This window comes from Salminus brasiliensis, chromosome 19, assembly GCF_030463535.1.
Source record: "Salminus brasiliensis chromosome 19, fSalBra1.hap2, whole genome shotgun sequence".
NCBI lineage: Eukaryota > Metazoa > Chordata > Actinopteri > Characiformes > Bryconidae > Salminus > Salminus brasiliensis.
The window spans coordinates 15,171,510-15,195,971 of NC_132896.1; the positions used below are offsets into that span (position 1 = coordinate 15,171,510).

The following is a 24,462-nucleotide window of genomic DNA, read 5'->3' on the forward strand; positions in this document are numbered from 1 at the left end:
TAGTGTGGGTTTTGGTGAGGTTGCCAGTCTTATGATGTCGGTTTAGCAGTTTTAGCTTTCAGGGAACCATATTTGTATTTTGACACTTTAACGGCCTTGTGATTCAGAGCATCCAGAGTCTGGGGAAAATGAGAAGACCTCACATGTATTTCTAAATGAAAAAAATGGTATCAGTGGGTTTCCGAACTAGCATTTTCACTAAATGGTTGGCGTTGCCTAGCAAATGTAAAAAAAAAATGTCTTTTAGGTGTTAATACAAGGTTATGTTGTAATTATGAAAAAAAACATCTTGGTATTGCGATAAAATGTGTAATTTTTAATTTTTAAATTTTTTTGTAATTTTTATGAGATATGCAGTAAAACATGTCAGAGACATAACTATAGGCAACTAAACAGGCTAGATCGATACTTACTGAGTAGTATAAATGGAATTTTCATAAGTATTTAAACACTGCAAAGGATTTTTAAATCTCAGTGTTTATACAGATGTAATAAGATAAGTTAGCACTTCATTGATCCTGAAGGAAATTGCAGTCAAAAATATACCAGTCTGTATTACAAGATATCCTTTGACATTTTCCAAATGTTCTAATGTACTAAATGTTGACAAATAATTTTAGAAGTCATTTCTAATTTATTCTATATTGTAGTCATTTTTGACAACCACTAACAAGCTTTTACTGATTCATAAAATATTTTTTCAAACACATCGACTTCACACAAATACTTCATTTCCTGCTCAAAACGTGTTCACTAAATACCAATTCTGCATTTCAGAAGGTAAACAAAACTTTCTCCACATGCACTAACTCTATCAAAATGCAAACCCGGCTCAATATCGGAACAATCTCTCAAAACACTCTTGACAAAAGGAGTTTCGTGATGAAAAGGTTTCTCTATAAAATCGCTGACAGTGATATACTTGGCCTTTGGCCCATATGTGTATAAATAGCAGACAAATATAGTCCAAAAAGCCTGACCGAAGAGGCGAAAACAAAACACAGAAATGCCCTCAATGGTCTTCAGCATTTGGCCCTATGTCCACATCACATCTGATGCACCTCGGAAACAATAGCTTGGCATGCCATATTCACCCCTGGCAGTCTTCAGCTCGTACGACTGTGGTTGGTTTATTTTAAACAGTCGCAACTTACACTATATGTCCAAATGTTTGTGGACACCCTTTCTAATGTACACCTGCAGCTACATTTAAGTAGCACCCATTTCTGACACAAATGTTCAAATGCAGACACACAGATTGTCTAGTCCGCATAGAGAAGTGCTGTCAATAGAATAGGACTCTCTGGAGCAGATAAACACCAACCTATTGGCACCATGCCTACTGCCAGGCATTGGCTAAAGGGGTATAAAGCCTCTCAGCGCTCAGCTGTGGAGCTGTGCTTTCTGGAATGATGGTGCTCCATCCAATATTATCCAATACTATACTTTGGGATGAGTTAGGGAGGCAGGGAAGAGATGGAGAGGTGATCATCCAGCATCCTGGCCTCAGTAACACTCATCACCGAATGAAACTGAATCCTAAATCACAGCAATGCCCCAAAATATAGTAGAAATCCATGCTTGGACAGTAGAGACAGTAGGATACTCAAAGGATAGCAATACGTTTGGCCACATAGTGTACATTAGCTAGGTCTTAATGTCCCGATGATCTGTACATTCAAAAATGAGTATCTGCAGTTTTTTGCAAGGTTTTTAACATTAGGGTTTCATATCTGGCTTGCTGTGTGTAAGCATCTGTAAATGAGACAGTAAATACCCATAACTGTGGTATTGGGTAAGCTTGTGTGTACAGGAATGTACGCATTTTAGAAACATTGAGGGATGTTAGCTGGATGTTAGCTATAGTAAACAAAATATGTAATGGAAGCACAAATTTAGTATTTAAATACATAATGTAAATGATCATGTTTAATAAACCAGCACTGGAACTTACAAAGGTAAAAAAGTTAATATTCATTCCAGGATTTTTAAGGCCTTTAAGCGAAATGGCCTAATAAGAGAACAGATTAGACAAGACAGCCATGTTCACCATTTGTGTCGGAGACAGATGGAATTTGGCTTTCACCTAACACACACACACACACACACACACACACACACACACACACACACACACATACACACACACACACACACACACACACACACACCAGTGAAACACACAGAGTGACAGTGAGCAGAGAGGGCGATGGGCCCAACAGTGGCAGCTTGCTGAGCCTGGTGCTCTAACCGCTGAGCCACCACTGCCCAGAGCCTTTAGTATTAGGCAGCCCTTATTTTGGGTTAATTACCCTGCTTACAGAGAAGCCCTGCTTAGTGAAACAGCAAACAAGTCTACTCCTCAGCTTCTCACTTTCGACACCATATCAGAGCTTGTCTTCATGACAAGGAATGTCACAGATGTCCACGTACAGTACCTGCAGTAAACTGGGTAAGGGGCTCTTTAAGAAAGGGTCGCTCTTGAGGCGCGCCGGCTGCAAAGCGTCTTTTTGGTTTCCAAGGAAACGCGAGAAAGGACAGGACGGAGAGAGAGAGAGAGAGGGGGACGTAATTCGATGAGTGGCGCTTGTTTTGCTGTAATTTGAACAGTTCTCCGTATTTTCTGTTGTTTTATTTCATCTCGTCAGTCACAAAGTGCTGGTATCTTCATTACATACTCAAAGTTAGCAGACGAGGTAAGTTTCTCCTGCACCTCGCTGTTTATTCCTCCTCTGAAAGCCTCAGGAGTGCACGGCTAATTGTTCTAAATGTAACTTAATATTCTAGCGCCATTTTCTCAGGTGCATGTACCATGCGGCTTCACTTTTCTGACTAGCTTGGACGAAAACACATTAGCCTATAGGCCCGTATAATATTGACTATTCCCCCTTCTCATTATTTCATGACTTGTCACTCATACTTTCCCTCTACGCTTCTCCTCAGAGTGTCTGGAGGTGTGTGTGTGTGTGTGTGAGAAAGAGAGAGTGTGTGTGTGAGACTTTCTTTGGTTGACTAGCTTAACTGCTCAATCATTTACTAGCTAGCTTGTTTGTTAGTAGTCAGTCACGGATCACAAAGTTAGCCTTTAGACTGAATTGGCAAACCTTGGGGACCTAATATGAATCATTTGTTTATTATTATTATTATAATGATGATCTTGGTCATTTTTAAAAATACCTTAAGTTAAAGTTTGGCTAAGCTCAAACTTTCTGCACAAAGGTCCAATTAAGTTGTTCGTTTTCTGCCCCAACAGGCCAGCAGCTGAATGTGTGTACCTGTGCCCCAGAGTTTGGAGAGAGATGGAGAACGACACACGCACGCTGCCATCGCTTTCCCCCATCCATTCCCCGACAAATCCCTCCAAAGCCCTTTCTCTGTCGCCATCTCTTCCTCAGCCGTCTGCAACTGTCCCTGCCTCACTGCCTTTCTCTTCCCTGTCGCCGCTTCAGTCCTCTGGAGGGCATAACGTGCACTGCCTCAGTCCCTCAGGTCCGTCTGACCAGGATGACCTGACCTGCCTCAACTGGCTGCATCAGAGGAACCTTCTGCCCCTGCAGCCGCTGCCCAAAACGCCTGCACTGCCTCAGTTAGAGTCGCTGGACCCACTCCCCACCCCAAATCTACCTCCTTCCCCTGCTAAGCCTCCGTATTCTTTCAGCAGTCTAATCTTTATGGCGATTGAAGACTCTCCAGATAAAAGGCTTCCGGTTAAAGGTATCTACGAGTGGATTGTCAGCAACTTCCCCTACTACAGAACAGCCCCCAGTGGTTGGAGAAACTCGGTCCGACACAACTTGTCCTTGAGTAAGAGCTTTCGGAGGATACACCGGGACAAGAGTCAAGTGCGTCTCTGTCTCTGTCAGATTTGGTTCACATGAGTTCACTTAAGGGTCTGTTAATACACTGTTAATCCTACATCTGTTTTTTTTTTATTATCATAGTCTGTTGGAAAGGGGTCACTGTGGTGCATTTGCCCAGAATTCCGACCTGCTCTTTTGGAGGTACTTAAGAAAACTCATTATTGCCACAGCAACAGCAGCCGTTTGCTGAACAGCCGCACACTGTGAGTATACAAGCTGGCTAATATTATTTATTTATTTTGATTTTACCTTTTTTTTATATATATATATATATCATGAAACATATGTTCTGTCGTTTAACTTATAACTTTGGACCAGGTTGGAGGCAGCTGAGTATGGACAGCCTGTTATTGGGGACACTACAGAGATTTCAGGTTCGTTACTGATGACCTTCAGGAATCCATAGAATAAGTAGTACTGCAGATGAGCTACAGTCTGCAAAGTTAACATCTTCTCTTGAAACTAAACTACACGTGAGGTTTGTAAAGCATATGTTCTTCTTATCCCATGCTTGGCCACCCCTTTTCCACTTTTTTGCAAAGCTGGCGTTTGTGTGCTGTTGTCAAGACAACAACCTGGCATTGCCGTGGCAACCTATAGCCAGACGACATGATGGCTGGCCTCTTTATATCTGTCCTTTTTAGTGCAGAGCTTATGTAAAGTGATTTTCAAGCCTGTGCCTGTGTTTGCATTCCTCTTTCATCCAACCATTGCCCTGTAGAAACAGCTGGCTGTAGTGTGACAGATGCTTTTAGGAAGTGGTCATTAATCTTCATTCAGGCTTGATGTAAACAAAATAAATAAATAAATAAATAAATAAAAACATTTAAATTCATTGTTAAAATTAGTTAAAATGATAAGAATTGAATTCTTGAAATCTAAATATTAGTAGTTTTGGTATCCAGATGGTCCTGTATAAAGCTTCTGCTCTGCTCCACTTCACAGACCTGGATTCAAATAACCCACCTCTGTCCTCAACCTCATCATGCTCTTTGATCGCTGACCACGAGGAGCTGGTTGCCATGGAGTCTGTGGAACTTGTGGAAGAGGCCTGTGAGGAGCCAGAGAAAGACCCGCTCGCAGACAGCGGCTACATCGAGTTCCACTATTATCAGTATCAGCAATACCAGTACCTGGTCCTACCAGGCGATACCGAACTGGACCTGGAAACGGTTGAGATCCTACAACTTGATGCTGAGGCCCAAGAGGCTGCAGGATCACTGCTTGACTTGGCAGGAGGAAACCACTGACCATACACTGTCAGCAAGGTATAATCATCTCGATGAAGAGATGATGTCCACTGTCATGCCTTGTCATTTCCTTTGCTTGATTACTGACTATTTTTCTAAAGAAACTGCCTTTTATGTTATTACAGTGTTGTATGCACTGCGTTTGCAGCTGTACCTGAACAATAATGGCACGAGTGGCATAACATTAACATCAGGAGAAAATCATGGATTTGGCCATACAGCTTTTTGGTAGATGGCACGCACACGTGCATGAATGGAAAATAAAAGGGATGTGGGTTTTGCACAATAAAATGTGCAAATATTTTGTGCATAAAATGTGCATATTTTTGTCGTTTAGAAACATTCACATTTCAAATTTGACCAATACAGAGGGTAAAACAGTCAAAATTCACAGTTTCTGTGTTATCACAAATGACTGATTTACATATGTTAATTTAGCCTACAGCATACTGGAGATGGAAGTAGCCTGGACTGTTTTCTGAATGAAACACAGGCTACAGAACAGCCAATAAGAACAACATTAAGATTACATTGACAAATATCAGTCTTAAAGGCACAGTAACAAAAACAGCCAGCTAAAATGACATTAAAAGCTATTGTAAAAAAGTAGATGACAACATTTTTACATAATACAAATATTATACATTCTAAATGTTAGAAATGGGCAAAAAATGAAACAAGTGAAATGTATGATATGTGCTCTTTAAAAACAGTATCCTTGTATAAAGAAATGAGTAGACAGCACTGTTTATGGTAAGAGAATATACGTAGTGCACTTCTAATAGCTAGATTATTAATACAAAGTTTGTGTTGAATTCCTAAGTGTAATTCCGAATGGTACACATATAATATAATATGTTGTATTCGAGAGAGGAAAAATAAACTGCCAGCAGCTCCACATCTTGTTTAGGATGTGCATAAGTTAGAAATATAATGCCTAATCCTTGTTTGATGATTAACATGGTGCAGTTCTAACATGTACCTCTGTTCATTTGGAGAATGTGTTTAGACGTGTGTTGAGCAGTCTGAATCACAATGCCCCCACGTTGTGTTTATATGTAATGCACTTGGCAATAAACTTCTGAAGTGATGACTACTCTTGCTTCAGCTTTTAAGAAACCCATCAAACCCACATTTTAAATGAGAGTATGCATTTGAAAAGCTGCGCTACATGTGGTCTGTTCTCGTATCTACTTTTGAAGAACTTGGTGTGTTCGGCTTGCTTTGGCAAAGCTGGTCATTTGCTCCGTGGATGACTCACTGTGGTATGCTCAGTAGACACTCCCTAAGGGTCTGGCAGAAGTTTTTACGAGTAGAAAAAATACTTGGCGGTCTGAACACTCATCCTTACTCACTCACTCACTCTCACTAACATTAAACGTCTTGTTCTGATGGAAAATAAAAACAGCACAGCCTCTAACAACAAGGAGAACCGAATTAGCCCTGATCTGTAACTAATCGTGCGTGCTACACTCACTACTTACTGTTGGAGAGTAGCTATAAGTTTTCCAGTCGTGTCATGTACTCTGGGAGCTGTAGTTCTTTCAGGACGTTCACCGCGCACCGGTGCGGCCACAGAGAACGAGCGGCGCACATGCAAACAAACTACAACCCCCACAATGCGTTTCGCTCCGGAGACACTGGCAGCTCTGATTCGCAGTTGGGAAAATTCTTTTTATTATTTCCAGACCAGGCTCGAGTCTCCTGCTCTGGAACAGCAGCAGCTGTGGCAAGTTCAGTACTCAACTCTGAAATATATAAAATACGGTAAGTTAACCGAACTGTAGGTTTTTTTTTAATGGCTAGACTTTGGAGTCTGTCAGATAGAGCTAGCTAACAGTTATTTTGGTTGGTGTAAGGTAGCTATCTAGCTACGTTATGAAGTGCTGGCAGGCGTAGTCTGCTCTCTGAACATCGGAAAAGTTGAATCTTTTGTTGTGAAGCGAGTTGGCAGGGCTGGCAGGGCTGGCAGGGCTAGGAGGGCATCGTTACAGCTTAAAGCCACTTTCACCCACTTTAGGATCAGGCATCAGGAGGAGCTAGCAGTCTGCTAAATTGCGTTACTCTGTCGAGTTGTGTGTTTTCCTTCATATGTGTCTGTGAGTTGACCGACCGTGCAGTTTAAACGGGTCATTGTTATTATAGAGGCAGACTAATGATATGTGGCCGCTGTTCGTACTGACTAAAATGTGAGCTGGGACCCTACAGAAGAAGGCTAGCTAGCCACTTCATAAACATTAGCGCTAGCTGAGTTCACCAACTCACTAATCAAAGCTTATGTGAGGGAGCTAGAGCTAGCCTTTACGCTGGGATTTGAGCTGCAGCGAAATGCGTTTCTCGCGACACGTTGCTGTTCAGCAAAGGAGGTTTTTTAATGTAGTATTTCGGACGTTAGTTAAGTCGTATGCAAACTTGACACGTATCAGGTAGCAAGGGGGTTGTAGATCCACGCCAAATTGAGCACACCGGCGATTTCTCACCGTGACAAACTGACAGGAACAAGAGAGGCATGCTTAATAACAACGTGTCGAGTTGGGCGTAGCTTCAAGTGACACTTCAGCACACTGTCATTTTAGCACTAACATATAATTGTATGAACTTTATGAATCGTACAGTATCACTAAAGTTAGCCTTATTTTTTTTGTGGTATGCTACCCCTTTTGTTGTGGGTCCCTGAGTGCTCTGAGGGTGTAAAGTAAGGCTATACTATTTTGGTATTTTGCACTTTTAAGACAAATATTTAAAGAGATATGGACATTGTGAAGTGGCCTTGGGTTTGGGATAGGTGTTATACAAATAAACTACAGGATAGAAGTATTATTAAAGCCAGTGAACGAGCATCGGACGTTTGATCAGAATCTCTTTATTTCAAGGAATTTGTCTTGGTGAGAGCAACACGTATGACAAGTAACAAAAACACAGAACACAGATTATTTACAGTATTAAACTAAAGGAAAATTACACTAAACAATAAATAGGGTAGGGGATAAATGAAAAAAGTAAAAAGTACTAAAGGTAATAAAGAGCTGAAGAAGCTGAGAGATGTGAAACAGATTTAGTTGAAAAATATTATATATAGAAAGTTACAGATGACCTAAATAAAGGTAATCTGTAACCAGGTATAGACATACCTGGACTGTCACCGAAGAGAAATGTGTGGCATGCTCCCGTCTGTGTTTTTGTGCACCACACCTACCGCACTCCGCCATTCAGGCTTCATTCTCAGCTGATTACTACCTTGGAACATTGGTGTGTTTTTGACAGCTGGGGAGGGGAGAGGGGGGGGGGGGCTTGGGACTTGCATGGCAGTGTTGATTGTACTCATTTGCCCACGGATGAGCGTGGTCCAAATGGCGGAAACAAAGATGCTCATTCACTGGAGTGTAGAATCTGTGTGGAGTGGAGCAGAGCATGCTTTTAACCTCTCAGCTGCTATTGCACACATTATCAAAGAAACCAACAGACCACACATTGTCCCAAATTGTTCTTTCCAGAAAAAAAAAAATTATTGTGACATCTTGTGATATGCTCAAGTGGTCGTTTTGGTGAGCTTAATTCATTGGAAGAAATCAATTTAAAGAAATCACAGACTATGCAGTTGTGTCTGACACCACCACATTTGTACATTTGTTATCCACAGCAAGAGTGCCGCAGGAGAAAAGCAAACATGGGTAGTGAACCAGGCCCGGTCCAAATAGTGACCGTTAATAAGGAGGATCACTCCTTTGCCTTGGACACGGAAGCACTGGAGCGGATACTGCTGGTGCCTAAGGTCCGAGACATGAACGTGGTGGTGCTGTCTGTTGCTGGTGCTTTCCGCAAGGGCAAGAGCTTCCTCCTGGACTTCATGCTTCGGTACATGTACCGGAAGGTCAGTTTAGGTCATTTAACCATATATCTTAGGTCCGTGTATCTTAGGTCATTTAACCGTGTATTCCTCAGAAATCTTACCCCAAATTATAGTCTGTAAAAATATAGTCTGAAGGATCATTGCATTGCTAAGCACAGAAGTCATTGTAAAGCTTGAGTCCCTTTGTCTGCACTTTTGTCCAGTTTTATAAATAACAGTATGTCATGCAATGTCGAAAACCATGGTACAATGTCTGTGGAACAACTTGAAGCATGTCTGTCATTATTTAGGCACATGCTGATAATCTGGTAGCTGAAGATGTTTGCTTTTTAGTTACATTGGCCTCTAAGCTCAAGAACTAAACCTTTAAAAGCAAACTCCAGACAACACCATGTCTTGGCGGATGGTCTTTTCAAGAAAAAAAGAAGGGAAAAATGAAACAAACCTTAGTATAACCTCACAGTACAGTGGTACTAAGTTAATAAACTTTAAACATGGTCTTTATTAACAAAAAAAATAAAAACATTGCAATCCTTTATGCATGTCCTCCAACCTTTGTTCATCTTTATCTGGTGTGATAGTCTGAGGACTGGCTTGGACGGGAGGATGAGCCCCTGACTGGATTCTCATGGCGAGGGGGCTCAGAGCCTGAGACCACTGGCATTCAGCTGTGGAGTGAGGTCTTCGTTGTGAGGAAAAGCAATGGCAAAGAGGTGCAGTAAATAAAATAGATTAGGCCATAGCTATTCCAACTGTGGGATGTTTCAGCTGGTGTTGGGGGGGGGATATTTCAGCTGATAAAAAAATAAAACTTGCATAAAATTTGAGATAATAAAAAAACATGATCATATATATTTATTGTTTATATATAATAAATAAATAAATATAGTATTTTTAAATATACAGTTAATGAAAATTAAAAAAACAAACAAACTCTGGGTTAGGTGTTGTCTGCATATTTATAGAGCATCAACAGAAGTAATCATGAATTTCTGGCTGGATGTAGATGTTTTTTTTTTTTTCCAGACTCATGGTCACTGAGATTAAGCAATCTTGTGTAAGCGACTTCAGGGTTTGTGCAATCTTGAATCAGTGCAGTAGGGCAGTAGTTTTCTGGCTGGATGGCTACAATCAATGAATTTGCCCTTTTTGACTCAGTGACCAAACGTTAACATTTAAGATATTGCATTTCATTCAGTACAGACATCCAACTGGATTGTGTCTAGATTGTGAATATCTCCAATGTAATACAATAACTATGTATTACAATTTTCTTCTCAAGGTGGCAGTGTTGCTAATGGACACCCAGGGAGCATTTGATAATCAGTCCACTGTGAAAGACTGTGCTACAATCTTTGCCCTCAGTACCATGACCAGCTCAATACAGGTACACTCACAACTCTCACATTTTTATGACAAAGTATTGATGTTAATATTGTATTTTCTATGGATACAAGTACTGATTGGTATTTTTTTCTGTAGATATATAACCTATCACAGAATATTCAAGAAGATGACCTACAGCAGCTTCAGGTCAGCCCACCATTCAACATCTAATCATGAATACTGTGTTTTAGGTATCTTGTGAAACATTGACCTTATTTTTGCACAATTAGGTTTGGCCTTTGTTTATCAGCTTGATCTTGTGCCAAGAATAGTAGTAACATTAAATAAAGTTCTTATTTTAAAAAAGAGCCCATCTGAAAACATTCTGTTAGCTTCAGAGTTATTTTGTCCTTGCTTGATCGTCGTTGGCCTATAAATTGTAAGTGGGGTTTAAGTCAGGGGTTTGTGCTGACTACTGCAAAAGCTTGAGGCTGTAGTCAGTGAAACTGACTTTGGAGAAATGCACTGGAACTAAACAAACCTTAGCCTCCTAACAGAGACACACAGATTGTATTTGATGGAGTCCATTTCATGTATCCTAACAAGTCCCAACTGCTTACAAAACAGCCCTGAAAGATCATAGAATTTTCATCATACTTCATCATCAGAGACTGAGTTTTTTCAGCAGGAGCTTGACTTTTTTACTTAATTAAAGTTTTGTTTAGTGAACTCAGGAGCTTACATTTGTGATTTGATCACAGTACTGGCTTGCCAAAAGTACTGGATGGGGCACCATCATTCTAGAGAACCCAGTTTCACTGCTCCACAGCTCAGTGTTGTACTGATAGGTTTATGCTCTTGATAGGTCCTATTGTATTGGCAATACTTTTCTACAGAAATTAGGCAAGCTATGTGTGTGCATTTGCACATCTGTGTCAGCAAAAGTCATTGCAGTGTCTGTCATTTTCATCAAACACCCCAGGTTATATTATTTCCTTGCGAATTGACAAGTTGGTCATGTTTCAGGAATTTTTCTCTGTTTTTTTTTTTTTTTAAGTGTGGAGGCACACGAGCAGGCATTTAATTGCGTCATCTATGTGTGGCAGAGGCAAAGTAAATGAAATCTGCGACATTCAGCACAAATCAAGCAGGTTCTACAAGTCTGTGTAGAAAACGTGGAAAACCTCTAGTGTTGTACGATGCAACATTCTAATCTTGAAAAATTCCCAAAAGACTTCTGAGTGGAGCCACACTTTGGCAACTTTAGTGAGTTAGTCCCCTACGCTCAGGAAAATGTTAAACTAAACTGTAAAGTGAAATGTTTAAGTGTGACACTGATGCATATGGTATGTATGAGGTATCCTAGAATATCTATTTTATTTATACTTGATATTTCTTGTCCCATGTCATAGTTTACATTATAGACATCCGGTGGTAAAAGTATTTACCCAAAATCTAATCCTGTTCAAAAAGTGATTTAATGTAGGATTCACTGCAGTTAACAGGTTTAGCAAATCTTTAAACCTGATACTATTTCTTGAACCATCTTCCACATTGTTAGTTTTAGTGTTTGTACACCTACAGTTCCTCTTCCAGGCAGGTCATCAAAGCTTGTTTGTTTGAAACATTTTATTTATTAAATTAATAATGAAGATAGTTATTTTAGGTAGAGAAAGAAGCATTTTAAAAGCTGTTGTTTGCTATATGAATGAATGAGTGACTATGTGAATGTGAAGAATCTTTTAAAGATCTAAAGTAAATGTTCAGCTAAATTTTGATATAAATATAAAGTTTCTTTAAACTCACATCTTTATTACTATAAACTAGAGGTGTCAGAAAATATTGACATATGGAAGATGACATATATGATTATGTTTTGCAATACTGTTTCAATTCTCAAACACATTATTGATTTTTAATCAATAGTTCTGATTGGAAAAAGTAATATTTTCCTTTATTCAGATTTTATACATATAGTGGTGTGTATACCATGACTGTTTTCCGATATATGACCGCTGTATGACCCCTGTATTGTGATGCATATCGTATCACCCCATTCTTACCAATACAAAGCCCTACTATAAACAGTTCTTAGTGGAGCCAAAAGTACTTTAGTTGTGCTAAAAAAAAACCAGTTAAAGCCTCTTTATTTTAGGAGTAATGTTTATGGTGAAATTTGGATCTTATTATTAGAACATTTTAAAAAGAACTTTCTTTACATTATTTTTATCATCTTGTGATTGAAATAGACCATTATATCCACAGCATGTTCCACTTATTAATAGAACAAAATAATTCTAGTGATTGTTTTGAAAATATTGCAAACTTTTTTTTTTTTTTGAATAAAATGTCTAATCCTAATCTTTAGGTTGCTTTGGTTCAAATGTGTGTTTTTTTTGTCTATAGCTGTTCACGGAGTACGGTCGTCTGGCAATGGATGAAATCTTTTTAAAGCCTTTTCAGGTAAGAAAAAAAAACTTTTTGATGACACTGATTCATGACCTAATATAGACGAAAATACAGAAATATAGACATGCAGTTTTGAGAGTTGGGCTGCTTGTTTTCCAACATTGCAAAATGAAACAATTTCTATGAATTACAATATATACAGGCAGGGATTTGCGCAGGAAGCTGTGGGCTCGGTGTGCAGGTAATAAAAGTAGTTGACTTACTTGCAAAGTTCCATCTTATGGCAGTTTTAGTTTCAGTCAAAAATGCTTGATTTGGCTTGGATTACTGTAGATTATGAAAAGCTGCCGCATAAAAAGGAAGCTCAGGGAAGCAGGAAGTGTCAAATGGTTTCCGATTCGTGGAGGCATTAACTTTTCCCCTGAATCTCTACTGACTGGCAGAGCAAGATATTTCCATAGTCCTTTAGTTTCAAGATGAGTTTGTATGATTAAATGATTTATCCATGGTCACACTGCAGCAGCAACAACAATCATTTTACTCTGGCGTAATATAATGTAATAATATGGGCAAAATCCAATATGAGTCTCCTTCTGTTTAACTGTATGATCTTGATACAGGCTCAACTGGAGAATTTGAACCATCATGATTAGTATAACATAACCAAATAGACTTGGTTGAATAAAAGGTAATTAACAAACTACTACACTGAGAGAATTCTGGAGACCTCCACCACCAGTGCTAAAGTTTGTATTTTCTTTAACACTGTTTGAGTTTAAAGCAACATCGTGTAGCATTATTACCTTAAAATGACCGCTTCAGAATTATTTTGATTCTCTACTAATTGTTTTACGTTGCTAACTGCACTATGTATCTCTGGTGATGCGGGTAGGACGGCTCATGAAAACTGCATAATGCTGTGTAACCTGAGTCGAAATTCTGTAATATTCTCTACAACAATAGTCCACACGCCTCTGCTACTTTCATTGATTGTTCTGTATCTCTCAGGTTTGGTTGAAAACGCATGTAAGCTTGTCCTTTTTGAGGGGTGTCTGAAGGGGGAGCTCAGGAGCAAGAATGACAAATTCTTGCATTATATTGTGGACAGTGAGCACACGTGCCTGGCCTGGGATGGGTGGGGGACAGAGAGGGTTTAAGGCCCTGCTCAAAGGCCCAACAGTGGCAGCTTCCCAAGCCTGGGTATTGAACACACAACCCTGTCTCAGCTCTAATTGCTGAGCCACTACTACCCCTAAAATAACCATTTAAAGCATATTTTATAAGATAACAAAACATTACCATAACAAAATATTTAATAACCTGTGAGTTCACACTGGTTTTGTATTATCTGGGTTTAAAAAACGTCTGTAAAAAGTAAGTGACTTCAGATTGGGTTTTTAAGATAACAACCCATAACAGAATATTTACTAACATGTGAGTTTACACTGGATTTGAATTATCTGGGTTTATTTGTGAGATTTAGTTTATGATAGGTAAAGGTTGCTGTATTTATAGGACTACGACTGTGTTCTTTAGCCGCCTGTAAAAAGTAACTGACCTCAGATTTGATCAAGACTAAAGTCACAGATAGTTTGCCCTCTCACATTCTCACATTCACTTTTTTGCCTTTCTTCTGGCTTCTCTACAGTCACTTATGTTTCTGATCAGAGACTGGAGCTTTCCCTACGAGTATGACTATGGATTGAAGGGAGGCAGTGATTTCTTGGATAAACGGCTTCAAGTAAGCACATTTTATGACTGTTGATTGATTAAAGCCTAACAGCACTTTTGGATTATTGACAAGAAAAACCTATAACTAAGCTTATTGGAAGCACAAAGGCTAATTAAGGTAGTGATATTACATTTTATTATATGTTTTATTGTCTGTAAAGTTCCTTAACTACATCAACAATCTGTCAGTATTTACAATATTACTTAAGTGTCAGTTGTTCCTGACTGAAAGCAGAAATATTACAGCTGCAGTTTTTGGGCTTCACTCTGTGGATAATGGTCTTGCATTCTTGCCCTTATTCAGGTGAAGGATTCTCAACATGAGGAACTGCAGACAGTGAGACAGCACATTCATTCCTGCTTCACCTCCATTTCCTGCTTTCTGTTACCTCACCCAGGCCTGAGGGTCGCAACAAGCCCTGCATTCCAGGGACAACTCTGTGGTACCTATTAGCAACAAATGTGTTTCTCTATATGGGATAGTGGCTCTATATGTGGTAATGACATTTATATATACACTTCTGAACACTGCAGTTTTTCCTTTTAAAATTGATTAGTATCTTTAGCTTTATGCCTTCAAAGCCTGGGCTGCCCGTCTCCAGGTTTTGAGGTCCACCACCCTGTATAATTTACCTTATGCTACTTAGCACATCTGTTTCAAGCTCATCAAATCAGTTGGCAGGATTATTTGAGCAAGGTGTGTATGACCAAATATAAACTCAGATCACTCAGAAACCCACTGCTTTATATGATATTGTCTGCCTTATATGATATTGTCTGTAGCTAATATCCCCCTCTTACACACAGAAGAGTTAAGCAGTAGGTAATGAATTCATTTACTAAGCGTTTGCTAGCAAACAGTTTTCTACAAAGTAAAATAAGTGATTCCTTAAATACCCCCCCCTTAAAGTCACTGACCTAATTCATCAAAGGTCCAGGCAGTTGATGCTAGCACGCTTACAATTTATGAAATTCAGATCACCTGAGTGCAGTAAATGTATCTCAATTGACTGTAGTATAGAAACAGTCAGTATTGCTGATGTTTATTGTAATTTCTCTGTTCCTGATCATCAACACAGCTTTAGTTAGTAGCTATAGTTAGTGAGTGCAATGAGTTTATCATGCAAACCCAGAAAATACATAAAGACAAAAGACATCAGAACACAATTCTGAGAAAAGGTTATCGAAGAGTATAAGTCAGGGAATGGATACAAAAAAGTCCATTAACATTCCCTGGAGTCCGGTTAAATCCATCATTAAGAAATGAAAGGTCTATGGCATGTGTAAATCTGCCTAGAGCAGGAGATCCTTGCAAACTGAGTGACTGTGCAAGAAGGAGACTAGTAAGGGATGCCAGCAAGACCCCTCTGACTACTCTGAAGGACTTGATGCTGCCACAGCCACCACCATGCTTCACAGTGGGGGTGGTGTATTTCTGATGTGCAGTTTTTGATGTTTCACAACAATAGTGCATAGTCTGAATGTCAAAAAGCTCCATTTTGGTCGCATCAGACAAAATAACCTTCTTTCAGTTTACCTTGTCATTTCCCACATGCTTTTGGGTGAACTGTAGTCGAGGTTTAATTTTGTTTGCTGCTCTCCCTTAAAGCTCTGACTGGTAAAGAACCCAGACAACAGTGGTCAATTAACATTAGTTGACATTGTTTGGTAGAACTCTTAGCTATTTTTAAACCATGAGAGGGGGAAAACTGCTAAGAGGGTTAATACTTTTTATAGGCACTGTACACTCACCAAGCAGGTTATTACAGACTACACTAAAGACTATACTAAAACTATGTAGGGCCTTATTTTGCTCAACAAAAAAAAAAAAAGAAAAAAAAGAAAGAAAGAAAAAAAGTCTCAATTCCTCAATACCACTTTCAGATCTGGTACCTAGAAAAGCCACTGAAGAACATGTCATGTTCATTAAACCAGTTTGAGACGATTTTGCCTGTGCCCACAGCAGCCTCAGCTTCCTGTTCTTGCCACACTCAAAATTGCTGAGTTCACTTTTTCCTCCCATTTCTGATGGTGGATGTAAGCATTATCTAAAGCTGCTGGCCCATATCTGAATGAATTGATTTCTTGCACTGCTGCCAAACAATTATCTGATTAGATATTTCAATGAGTAGATGTAAAGGACTTCCTAATAAAGTGTTTGCGGGAGTGCATACATCTATGTCATGCTTTGGAAGTAGCAATGTTTACAAGAAATGCAAAACGACATTTATTCTATGTTGACATCAGTATATATTTAGTAGGCTAGACTAGTTTTTTTTGATGATTTTTATCATTAATGGTAGACAATCTGGTCTGCGGAATAGATAGGGAAGACTTATGACACACTTGAACATGGTGCAGGTTTGCAGGAACACGCAAGAAGTAGGGTGGTGAGGCAGAGGGTTAAGGGAGCCAGTTGAAATAGGGCCAATGACTGTCTTTTACAAGACATGCAGGGTGTCCATTGGTATTTTGCTTTCCTTGTTGTCTTTCAGATGTGGCTCCAGAATTTAAAAAGGAGCTCGGGAACCTCATTCCAGCCCTTCTAAATCCTGACAAACTGGCAGTGAAAGAGATCAACGGCAACACAGTGACCTGCAGGGGTTTGCTAGAGTACTTCAAGGTAAGCGCTCCTGTACTGTACCTGGCCTGCTCAGGCATTTGCATCATTATGTAATTCTCACTTATGCTGTGTTGTTTTTTTTAGTCATACATCAAGATATACCAAGGAGAAGATCTTCCACACCCAAAGTCCATGCTGCTGGTAATCATTATGCATCCTATACTTCTGGACATACTGTTTGAAATTGGCTTGGACTTCTTTTTTTATTATTTTGTGGCACCCCTCTATTCGTCTCAGAAATAGACCTCATACATCTGAACAGATTTAACATTGTAAACGTAATAACCTAAATGTCAACTGCGTGAGAAGGCCTTTTATAATAATAGACAAAAGTTAGGGCCTTTATCCTTTTGATTTTTCACCCACTGACTCAGTTTGAATGAATGACTCTGCAGCCACCTGCTGGCTCATTTTTTCAAAAGTCTGCCCACGTGTTGCCAGTTTCTGTTTTACAACCACTTCTCAATCTTCAGAAAAGTAACAATCATTATGTGGTGACTCATTCAGGCTACTGCAGAAGCTAACAACTTGGCAGCTGTGGCATCCGCTAAAGACCAGTACTACAAGAACATGGAGAAGGTTAGTATGTGGCCTGGAATTGATTGGCTACCAGTTGTCATATAAAGGATCTTTCCTAAACATGGTGTATGAATTTTCAACCATAATCTTTAATGGATTCCATACAAACGCTATTGTAGGTGTGGGAATAAAGTTCATATTTGACTGAAAGATGCTTGTGTGTATATCGTTGCCGTCATACCAAAACCTTGTCTCTCTATAACGGCAACTTTACAGGAGAAGGCAAAAACCCTTCTCAACTTGGAAGCCAATATAAAAATATTTATTCCAAGCCATTTTAGAGCATTTTTATTGGTCCTTTCATCATGACATTTTGACAGCAATAGACATACAATGTTTTTATGATGCATTGACAATGTTATACACATCCATCAGCCACTTGTTTCTACACTTATTGACCATGTTAATGCTCCACTTACCATATAAGAGAGCTTGGTAGTTCTATAATTACAGACTGTAGTCCATCTGCATACTCTGTTAGCCTCCTTTCACCCTGTTCTTCAGTGGGCAGGACCCCACAGGACCACCACAGAGCAGGTATTAATTGGGTGGTGGGTCATTCTCAGTACTGCAGTGACACTGACATGGTGGTGGTGTGTTAGTGTATGCTGCGCCGGTACCAGTGGATCAGACACAGCAATGCTGCTGGACTGAGAATAGTCCACCAGCCGGAAAAATCCAGCCAACAGCGTCCTATGGGCAGCGTCTTGTGAGCACCAATGAAGGACTAGAGGATGACCAACCCAAACATAAGCTTCTGTTTCTGACTTTAGGTCTACAGACTGGACCAACTAGGTAGGAATTTATATAGACCCAATGTTTAAACGCTACAGCAGCACTGCTGTCTGATTCAGCACAATACACAGTACTAATATGCCACCGCCACTTCAGTGTCACTGCAGTGCTGAGAATGACCCACCACCCAAATAATACCTGCTCTGTGGTGGTCCTGACCACTGAAGAACAGGGTAAAAGGAAAGTATTGAGACATTGTGATTCAGCACATCTACACTCTTTGCGCAATGCATGCTACCCCTATTGTTTTGTTTCAGTACAATCAAACTGAAGGAAGGAAATTCATGACTGCAGACCACTTAGCTGGTTGCTCTTACTTTGTGTCGATTTTAATAATGCTGATGGGGCACCAAGAAGCTGAGCCCTGTGCTTACTGTGATGACACTCTGAGGCAAGCCAGCATTCTGTCAAATGAACTTTGCTTGGATTTGTTTTGAGAGTGAAAAAACGTGAGCTAGTAACCCATGTTTAGGGCATTTCTGTTTAAACTCCTTATTTTGGAAGCGCCTTAATTTTCACTATCACTATTTTTTTTTTGGTCTCAAAAAAGTACTGTTACTTCTAATGAAAACAAATGTTTGTTATGTAGTAACAGTGAAACGTGGGGTTCTCAAAGTTCATCTTGAGAATTAATTGTAATTAGTTCATCAATAAAATGTGAATCCATGCCCTTTTAGAGTGTCTGTACATTTGTAACATTCACTTTGCCAACGTTCTTTGTAGGCATGTAAGAAAACATTGATATATTGAAGTATCACCATATTATGTTTTGCAGTACTGTATAATGTCTCAAAAATACAGGATTTATTCTTATTTAATAGTTTACGTGCAAAGATTGGTGGCAGACAGTGGTTAAATTTTGTGCTGTGTTTAAACCCCGGCCGCCAGATCTGATGTAGTGATGGGTTTAGATCCCATTGTTCCAATCGGATACAAATAAACTTTTCTTTTACTAAATTGTTATACCTATGATGGTAAAAAAAATTATTTACCCTTGATTCTGAGGTCTCTAGCGAGATGTTGTGGCATGTACTGTAATAATTGACAAAAGGAGTTCATTATTGAGGTTAACTAGTCCACAGTAGTGCGCCAAGTACTCCGTACCACTCGACGAAATCAGTGGCCCACAATGGGGCAACACTGTTATGCTAGAAGCTCTCAGGCCAAGTTCATGCCAAACCAGGGGTGGTCATAATATTCTAATATGACTGTGTGTATAGCAGTGTATTGACTCGTATCTCCTGTATTGTGTTTTTTAATCAAATCACGAAGTTCTTGCCAATACACAGCCCTAGTTTTATGTTTGACCTTTCACCTTTTCTCTGCTAGATCTGTGGTGGAGACTTGCCCTATGTTGCTCCTGCCTCACTGGAAGAGAAACACAACTTCTACTTGCGTGAGTCTCTCCATCACTTTACCAGCATTAAGAAGATGGGCGGACAGGACTTCTGCAACCGCTACCAGGCTCAGCTGGAGTCCGAGCTGAATGAGCTGTGGGAGTCTTTCAGCAAACACAATGAGGTGAGATGCGTGGGTGAAGGGCAAAAAAATACATCTGAACATGAATAATTATTTTTGATACATATTTAATCCTTTTCCTCTCTCTTTTCAGTCGAAGAATGTTTTCAGTGCTTTTCGCACACCTGCGGTGCTCTTTGTCCTGGTTTGCCTACTGTATGTGCTCTCAGGACTCTTGCTCTTCATCGGCCTGGGCAGTGTTTCTTTTGCTTGTGACTGTATGCTGGGCCTAGCCATGATCGCTATGCTCACCTGGGCCTTCATTCGCTACTCTGGCCAGTACAGAGGTGTCGGCTCTGCCATAGACCAGGCTGCTGGAGTGGTCCTGGAGCAGGTATGTGGGGAGAAACACCCCCTCCCCCTCTATTTTGCTTTTCAAAACAAATTTCTGGATCCAAATTCAACTGCACACATACACAACCAGACCAGCGAATTCAGCAGTGCTTATGGAAGGCCACTCTTCTACACAACTCAATCAAAATGTAACCCTTTAGCAATTCAATTCTGGCTGGCTACCTGTAATGATCCACCCAGTCTTTTTATAACTTCTGCACTATTTAGGGTGGAATAGAAAATTGAGCTGTATGTTGTGGGAAGACTAAGTAGTAGATTTTAACCTGAATTAATCAGTTGAATTAAACCTGTGGGACCACCTTGCGAAAGGGTTAATGACCATTCTAAAAGATATTGATTGTAGAGAATTGAATTGAATTGTCAACAAAATATTGTCCAACAAGAACATAACAACCAAAATAAGCAATATGCAACAAAAGAGCAGGTTTGTAACTTGCCGTTATTGAGGCAGCTGAGTATTGGCAATGTGTATGGAGTCAGAGTCACAGTGTTGCTGTGGTTTCTAAGCGCTTCCACTTTTCAATAATACCACACACTGAATTTCAACATGGTACCGTAATGGGATGACACCATTGCAGTTGGTGACATTTCTCCTCTTCTAGATATTCTGTGAGCTCTTTAGAACAACCCATTCTTTCGCTAGTTTGTGTGTAAAGGCAGAGTCATGGTTAGGTGCTTGATTTCAGTGATTAAGAAGTGTGTCCCAATACTTTTGTCCATATACAATAAATATCAACCTACATAAAGGAGACACTAATGTTTGTCCCATTAGCATTTCCACACGGTAAGTAAACCGAAGGTGTTTTGTTGCTAGTTGTTCTACCTTCTCTAAAGCATACAAGGAAATATATGGTAATTTAGAAAGTAATAATTAAACAAGAGTATTAAAACTTAATTCGAAAATACATTGTACTGAGAGAGTGTCCCAAGACTTTTAAGCCCTGATGTTTGTATCACATCTGTCTATTAACGGTTTCATTTCCTTCCCCTAGGCTACAGGCATGCTGAACAAGACAAGAGCCCAGGCGATTGCACAAGACAAGAAATCAAGATAGTTTTTCAGACCAATCAAAGATTCCAGAATGAGATGCAAACTGCACACCTTTTGACACCAAATGTTGGTAACACACTTCTCCAAACATGGCACTTAAACATGGCTTCTTTTACAGCTTACCTGATTAAAAGGTGCAATCAGTGTGTTTTAGCAGAGCAAACATGCCATATTTTATCTGCTCAGTCCGATCAGGTTTATCATTGGTCATTTCTTCATACGCAGTTGGATTCCTGATATGTAAATTAGAGGGAAATCCTTACAAAGATTGTACTGATTGCATCTTTTAATTACAAAAACCTTTGTGTGTTGTCACCGAGCATCAGCACAAGCACATACATACGCACAAATCACCTGCCGGCATATCAGGCAAGAGTGTGGTTTGCCACAAGGGCTTTTCTCCTTAAAGGAGCTAAAATGATTCATCATAGTTTCTTATTTTAACATTACCAAAGACCTTCCGTGTCCATGGCAGTTTGGGTTGTGTTTAGCATTTGTTGAATATTGCACTTGCCACAAACATATTTTTCATGTATGTGTCTGATATTCTCTGTACCTGATTAGCCATGACTTTATTAAGAGCTTGAGTTTATATATACTGTAAAACAACAATTTGTAACCGCACTACAGTATGTTGCATTTACAGAGCATTGTCATTGTGGGACCATGTGTACATTCCATCTTTCTGTTTTACACACATTCATTAGGTTTCTCTTTATTATTATTTGCTTTTTGTAAGGAGTTACTGTGGCAGTCCCTGTTCCACTATCTTTTAACATTACTCCTGAGTTACATTCCACAACAAACCCAGATTTTGTTGGATAATGTTTTACCGCTTTGTGTGTTTGAAGTGTTCTCCTGTAGCTGTCTCCTGTTTTGAGAATTTACTTGTGAGGAAATGCTTGGTCATTGTAGCATTAAAAGGAAGATTTCTTGTGGTCGTTTTGTTTTACATAACTCGCTTTTGACAGCATGTATGACATGCTGCTGTTTGGCCATCACTGATTATTTTACAGCCTCGGTAAGCAATAATCTCAGTCGGGTCTCGATCCGCCTCGTCGTAGTGTCTTGAATCACTCAGGGATGAACAACAGCATGTCATAGATGTGGCGGTTTGAAGGCGGTTTGGTTGAGAGTTGGGCTAGCCTTTAACTTTAATTCCACTTCTTTTGGTCTACATCCGCTTCTGTTACTGGTGGTGTTTTATGGTGATGAAAAGGTCACATCCTTTTTTTTCCCCCTTAAAGGTTCCAGTCATCCAGCACATTCGAAACACATTCCATTTTACACTTGCCTTCAAATACATGCTTGCACCTTAAATGAGCCTCCGCTCTCTTATATAATATGGAGTTCAAACCAAGGGAATATTCCAAAAATCCACTACTTGCATGAAAGATGTAATAAATATATATATTTATATATTGTGCACCTCAGAAAGAGCATGACTAAAAAATCTTAAAAAGTGACTCCCAAAAACCAAATACAAAGGCATGTCAGTCACCTGCCCATCTCTCACACAGTCACGTTCCTCTGATGTCTTTTGTTTGTTGCTGCACAGATTCCATGTCACCTAAGCCTCGTTTGAGGCCTCTGTTCTCCATTCTGTCTGTGCAAAGGACCATGCTGATACTGCTCTGATTATTCTGGGGTTTAATACATGCACTCCTTTATACAGCATTTGACTGTTACATTTCTCTATGCATTCCATTAATAAAGCTATGAGCATGCCATGCCCCTGTATTTTGTTGTGTGTTTATGTGCGTCATGGATCAGCTTGAAGATCTGCACTGTAAGTGTAGCTCTGCATGATTCAGTTATATAGGTCACGTTTTGCACACTAGGTGTCAGCATTGGCCCATGCATGTCTATTTAATTCGGTGTTGGTGTTGTACCTTCATTTCCATTCGCACAGGCATTCATTTGTGTGTATGTATTATCAACAAATGCTAAATATTCCGCCTTCCGTTGCGGAAGACCTGAGAACCCTGAGGATGAGTTGGTGAACCAGTAAGCGTTTTAACTGGTGAACCATTTTAACGCCTGAACAACGTTTCAATTTTTCAGCGATCGGATCTACACACTAACGTATTAAATTAGTCATCATTAAGTATTTGATTAGTTAAAAATGTGTTTCAGAAAATGACAGCCTCCCCCCGCCTCCGTCCATCACCCTTTTGCTGATTCCTTTTTTCTCCGGTTGGGAAGCGCGCCCCCTACCGCGTGCCGTGCGCGCGCCGCCGCCGTGCGAGGCAGAGCCGTCCTCGTGTCCTTATATGGCGATCGGAGTCGCGAGGCGCCGGGAGCGCGCGGCATTGGCTGCTGCTGCTGCTGCGCGCTCACGGCTGTCACCGTTCGCTTCCTTATTTGGAAGCGAGTTAAGCGAACCTTAAAAAAGGGGGCAGAGACAGACAAAAGGGTTTTAGAGCCGGGCGGCCGCATGCCTTGAGAATCGATGCTGAATGCAGATTCACTTGTTCGAATTTGTTCATTTCAGTGGGTCAGCGAAAAAACACCGCTTCGACCTGCTGTTTTTGGAGAGACGATGTCGGCATTACCAAACCCTGCTCCTGCTCCTGCTCCATCATAACCCTCTCAGTTTACTTAGCTACATGATTAGGGCACCTGGTTTGATTTTTGTATGCTGCATATTTTGTAGTCCTCCAAATATGACGGCTTTCTGGGAGCAACTGTAAAAGCATGTAATACATTTCGTATGAAACGGCATCCCACATTTTTTTATATGATGCATTGAATATTTGAAAGCAATGGCCTCCAATCTTATCAAAGCTCTGCCATGACAAATGCACTTAGTCCGCCCCATAGATAACAGTGCCAGCAAGGTACTGACACCACCAACTGACACCTTGCGCTTGACTATCTTTGGCAGGCTTATGAGCACCGCAGAACATGGGTGATAAATCAAGTATCATGGGAGTAAATGTTTATATAATTACTCAGATTTTTAACCCTCATGACGACTCAATTATCTGAGTGTTTGCTGTCTACACGCCGAACCTTATGTTTTGTAGGTGCTGCGGACGCGTTTTCACTAACTGTCGACTGACTAACCTTTATGTAAAATGTAAAATTATGTAGCTGTCGTTGTTGAAGGTAAA

General features: G+C 40.0%; 2 protein-coding genes across 2 annotated transcripts; both read left to right on the forward strand.

Moving 5' to 3' along the window:
* Positions 1-2,551: 2,551 nt before the first annotated feature.
* On the forward strand, positions 2,552-6,158 carry LOC140541223 (uncharacterized). Its single transcript, XM_072663781.1, has 5 exons — positions 2,552-2,696; positions 3,254-3,842; positions 3,942-4,063; positions 4,179-4,234; positions 4,806-6,158. The coding sequence occupies exons 2-5, from the start codon at positions 3,300-3,302 to the stop codon at positions 5,108-5,110; spliced, it is 1,026 nt and encodes a 341-aa protein (XP_072519882.1). The 5' UTR covers positions 2,552-2,696; positions 3,254-3,299; the 3' UTR covers positions 5,111-6,158.
* Positions 6,159-6,780: 622 nt separating this feature from the next.
* Positions 6,781-23,078, forward strand: atl3 (atlastin 3). Its single transcript, XM_072664251.1, has 14 exons — positions 6,781-6,877; positions 8,751-8,981; positions 9,542-9,673; positions 10,243-10,347; positions 10,443-10,493; positions 12,693-12,749; positions 14,344-14,436; positions 14,731-14,869; positions 16,922-17,049; positions 17,134-17,190; positions 17,557-17,628; positions 19,753-19,944; positions 20,036-20,275; positions 21,288-23,078. Exons 2-14 carry the CDS (start codon positions 8,778-8,780, stop codon positions 21,348-21,350), a joined length of 1,533 nt encoding a protein of 510 aa, XP_072520352.1. The 5' UTR covers positions 6,781-6,877; positions 8,751-8,777; the 3' UTR covers positions 21,351-23,078.
* Positions 23,079-24,462: the final 1,384 nt, after the last annotated feature.

What these genes read in the sequence shown, in the direction of transcription:
- LOC140541223 (XM_072663781.1), top strand. Translation starts at nt 3,300, where the DNA reads ATGGAGAACGACACACGCACGCTGCCATCGCTTTCCCCCATCCATTCC. An exon ending in TTGCTGAACAGCCGCACACT is followed by an intron (nt 4,064 to 4,178) that starts GTGAGTATACAA and finishes ACTTTGGACCAG; the next exon opens with GTTGGAGGCAGCTGAGTATG. An exon ending in GGACACTACAGAGATTTCAG is followed by an intron (nt 4,235 to 4,805) that starts GTTCGTTACTGA and finishes TCCACTTCACAG; the next exon opens with ACCTGGATTCAAATAACCCA.
- atl3 (XM_072664251.1), top strand. Translation starts at nt 8,778, where the DNA reads ATGGGTAGTGAACCAGGCCCGGTCCAAATAGTGACCGTTAATAAGGAG. An exon ending in ATGACCTACAGCAGCTTCAG is followed by an intron (nt 10,494 to 12,692) that starts GTCAGCCCACCA and finishes TTTTGTCTATAG; the next exon opens with CTGTTCACGGAGTACGGTCG. An exon ending in CTTTCAGCAAACACAATGAG is followed by an intron (nt 19,945 to 20,035) that starts GTGAGATGCGTG and finishes CTCTCTTTTCAG; the next exon opens with TCGAAGAATGTTTTCAGTGC.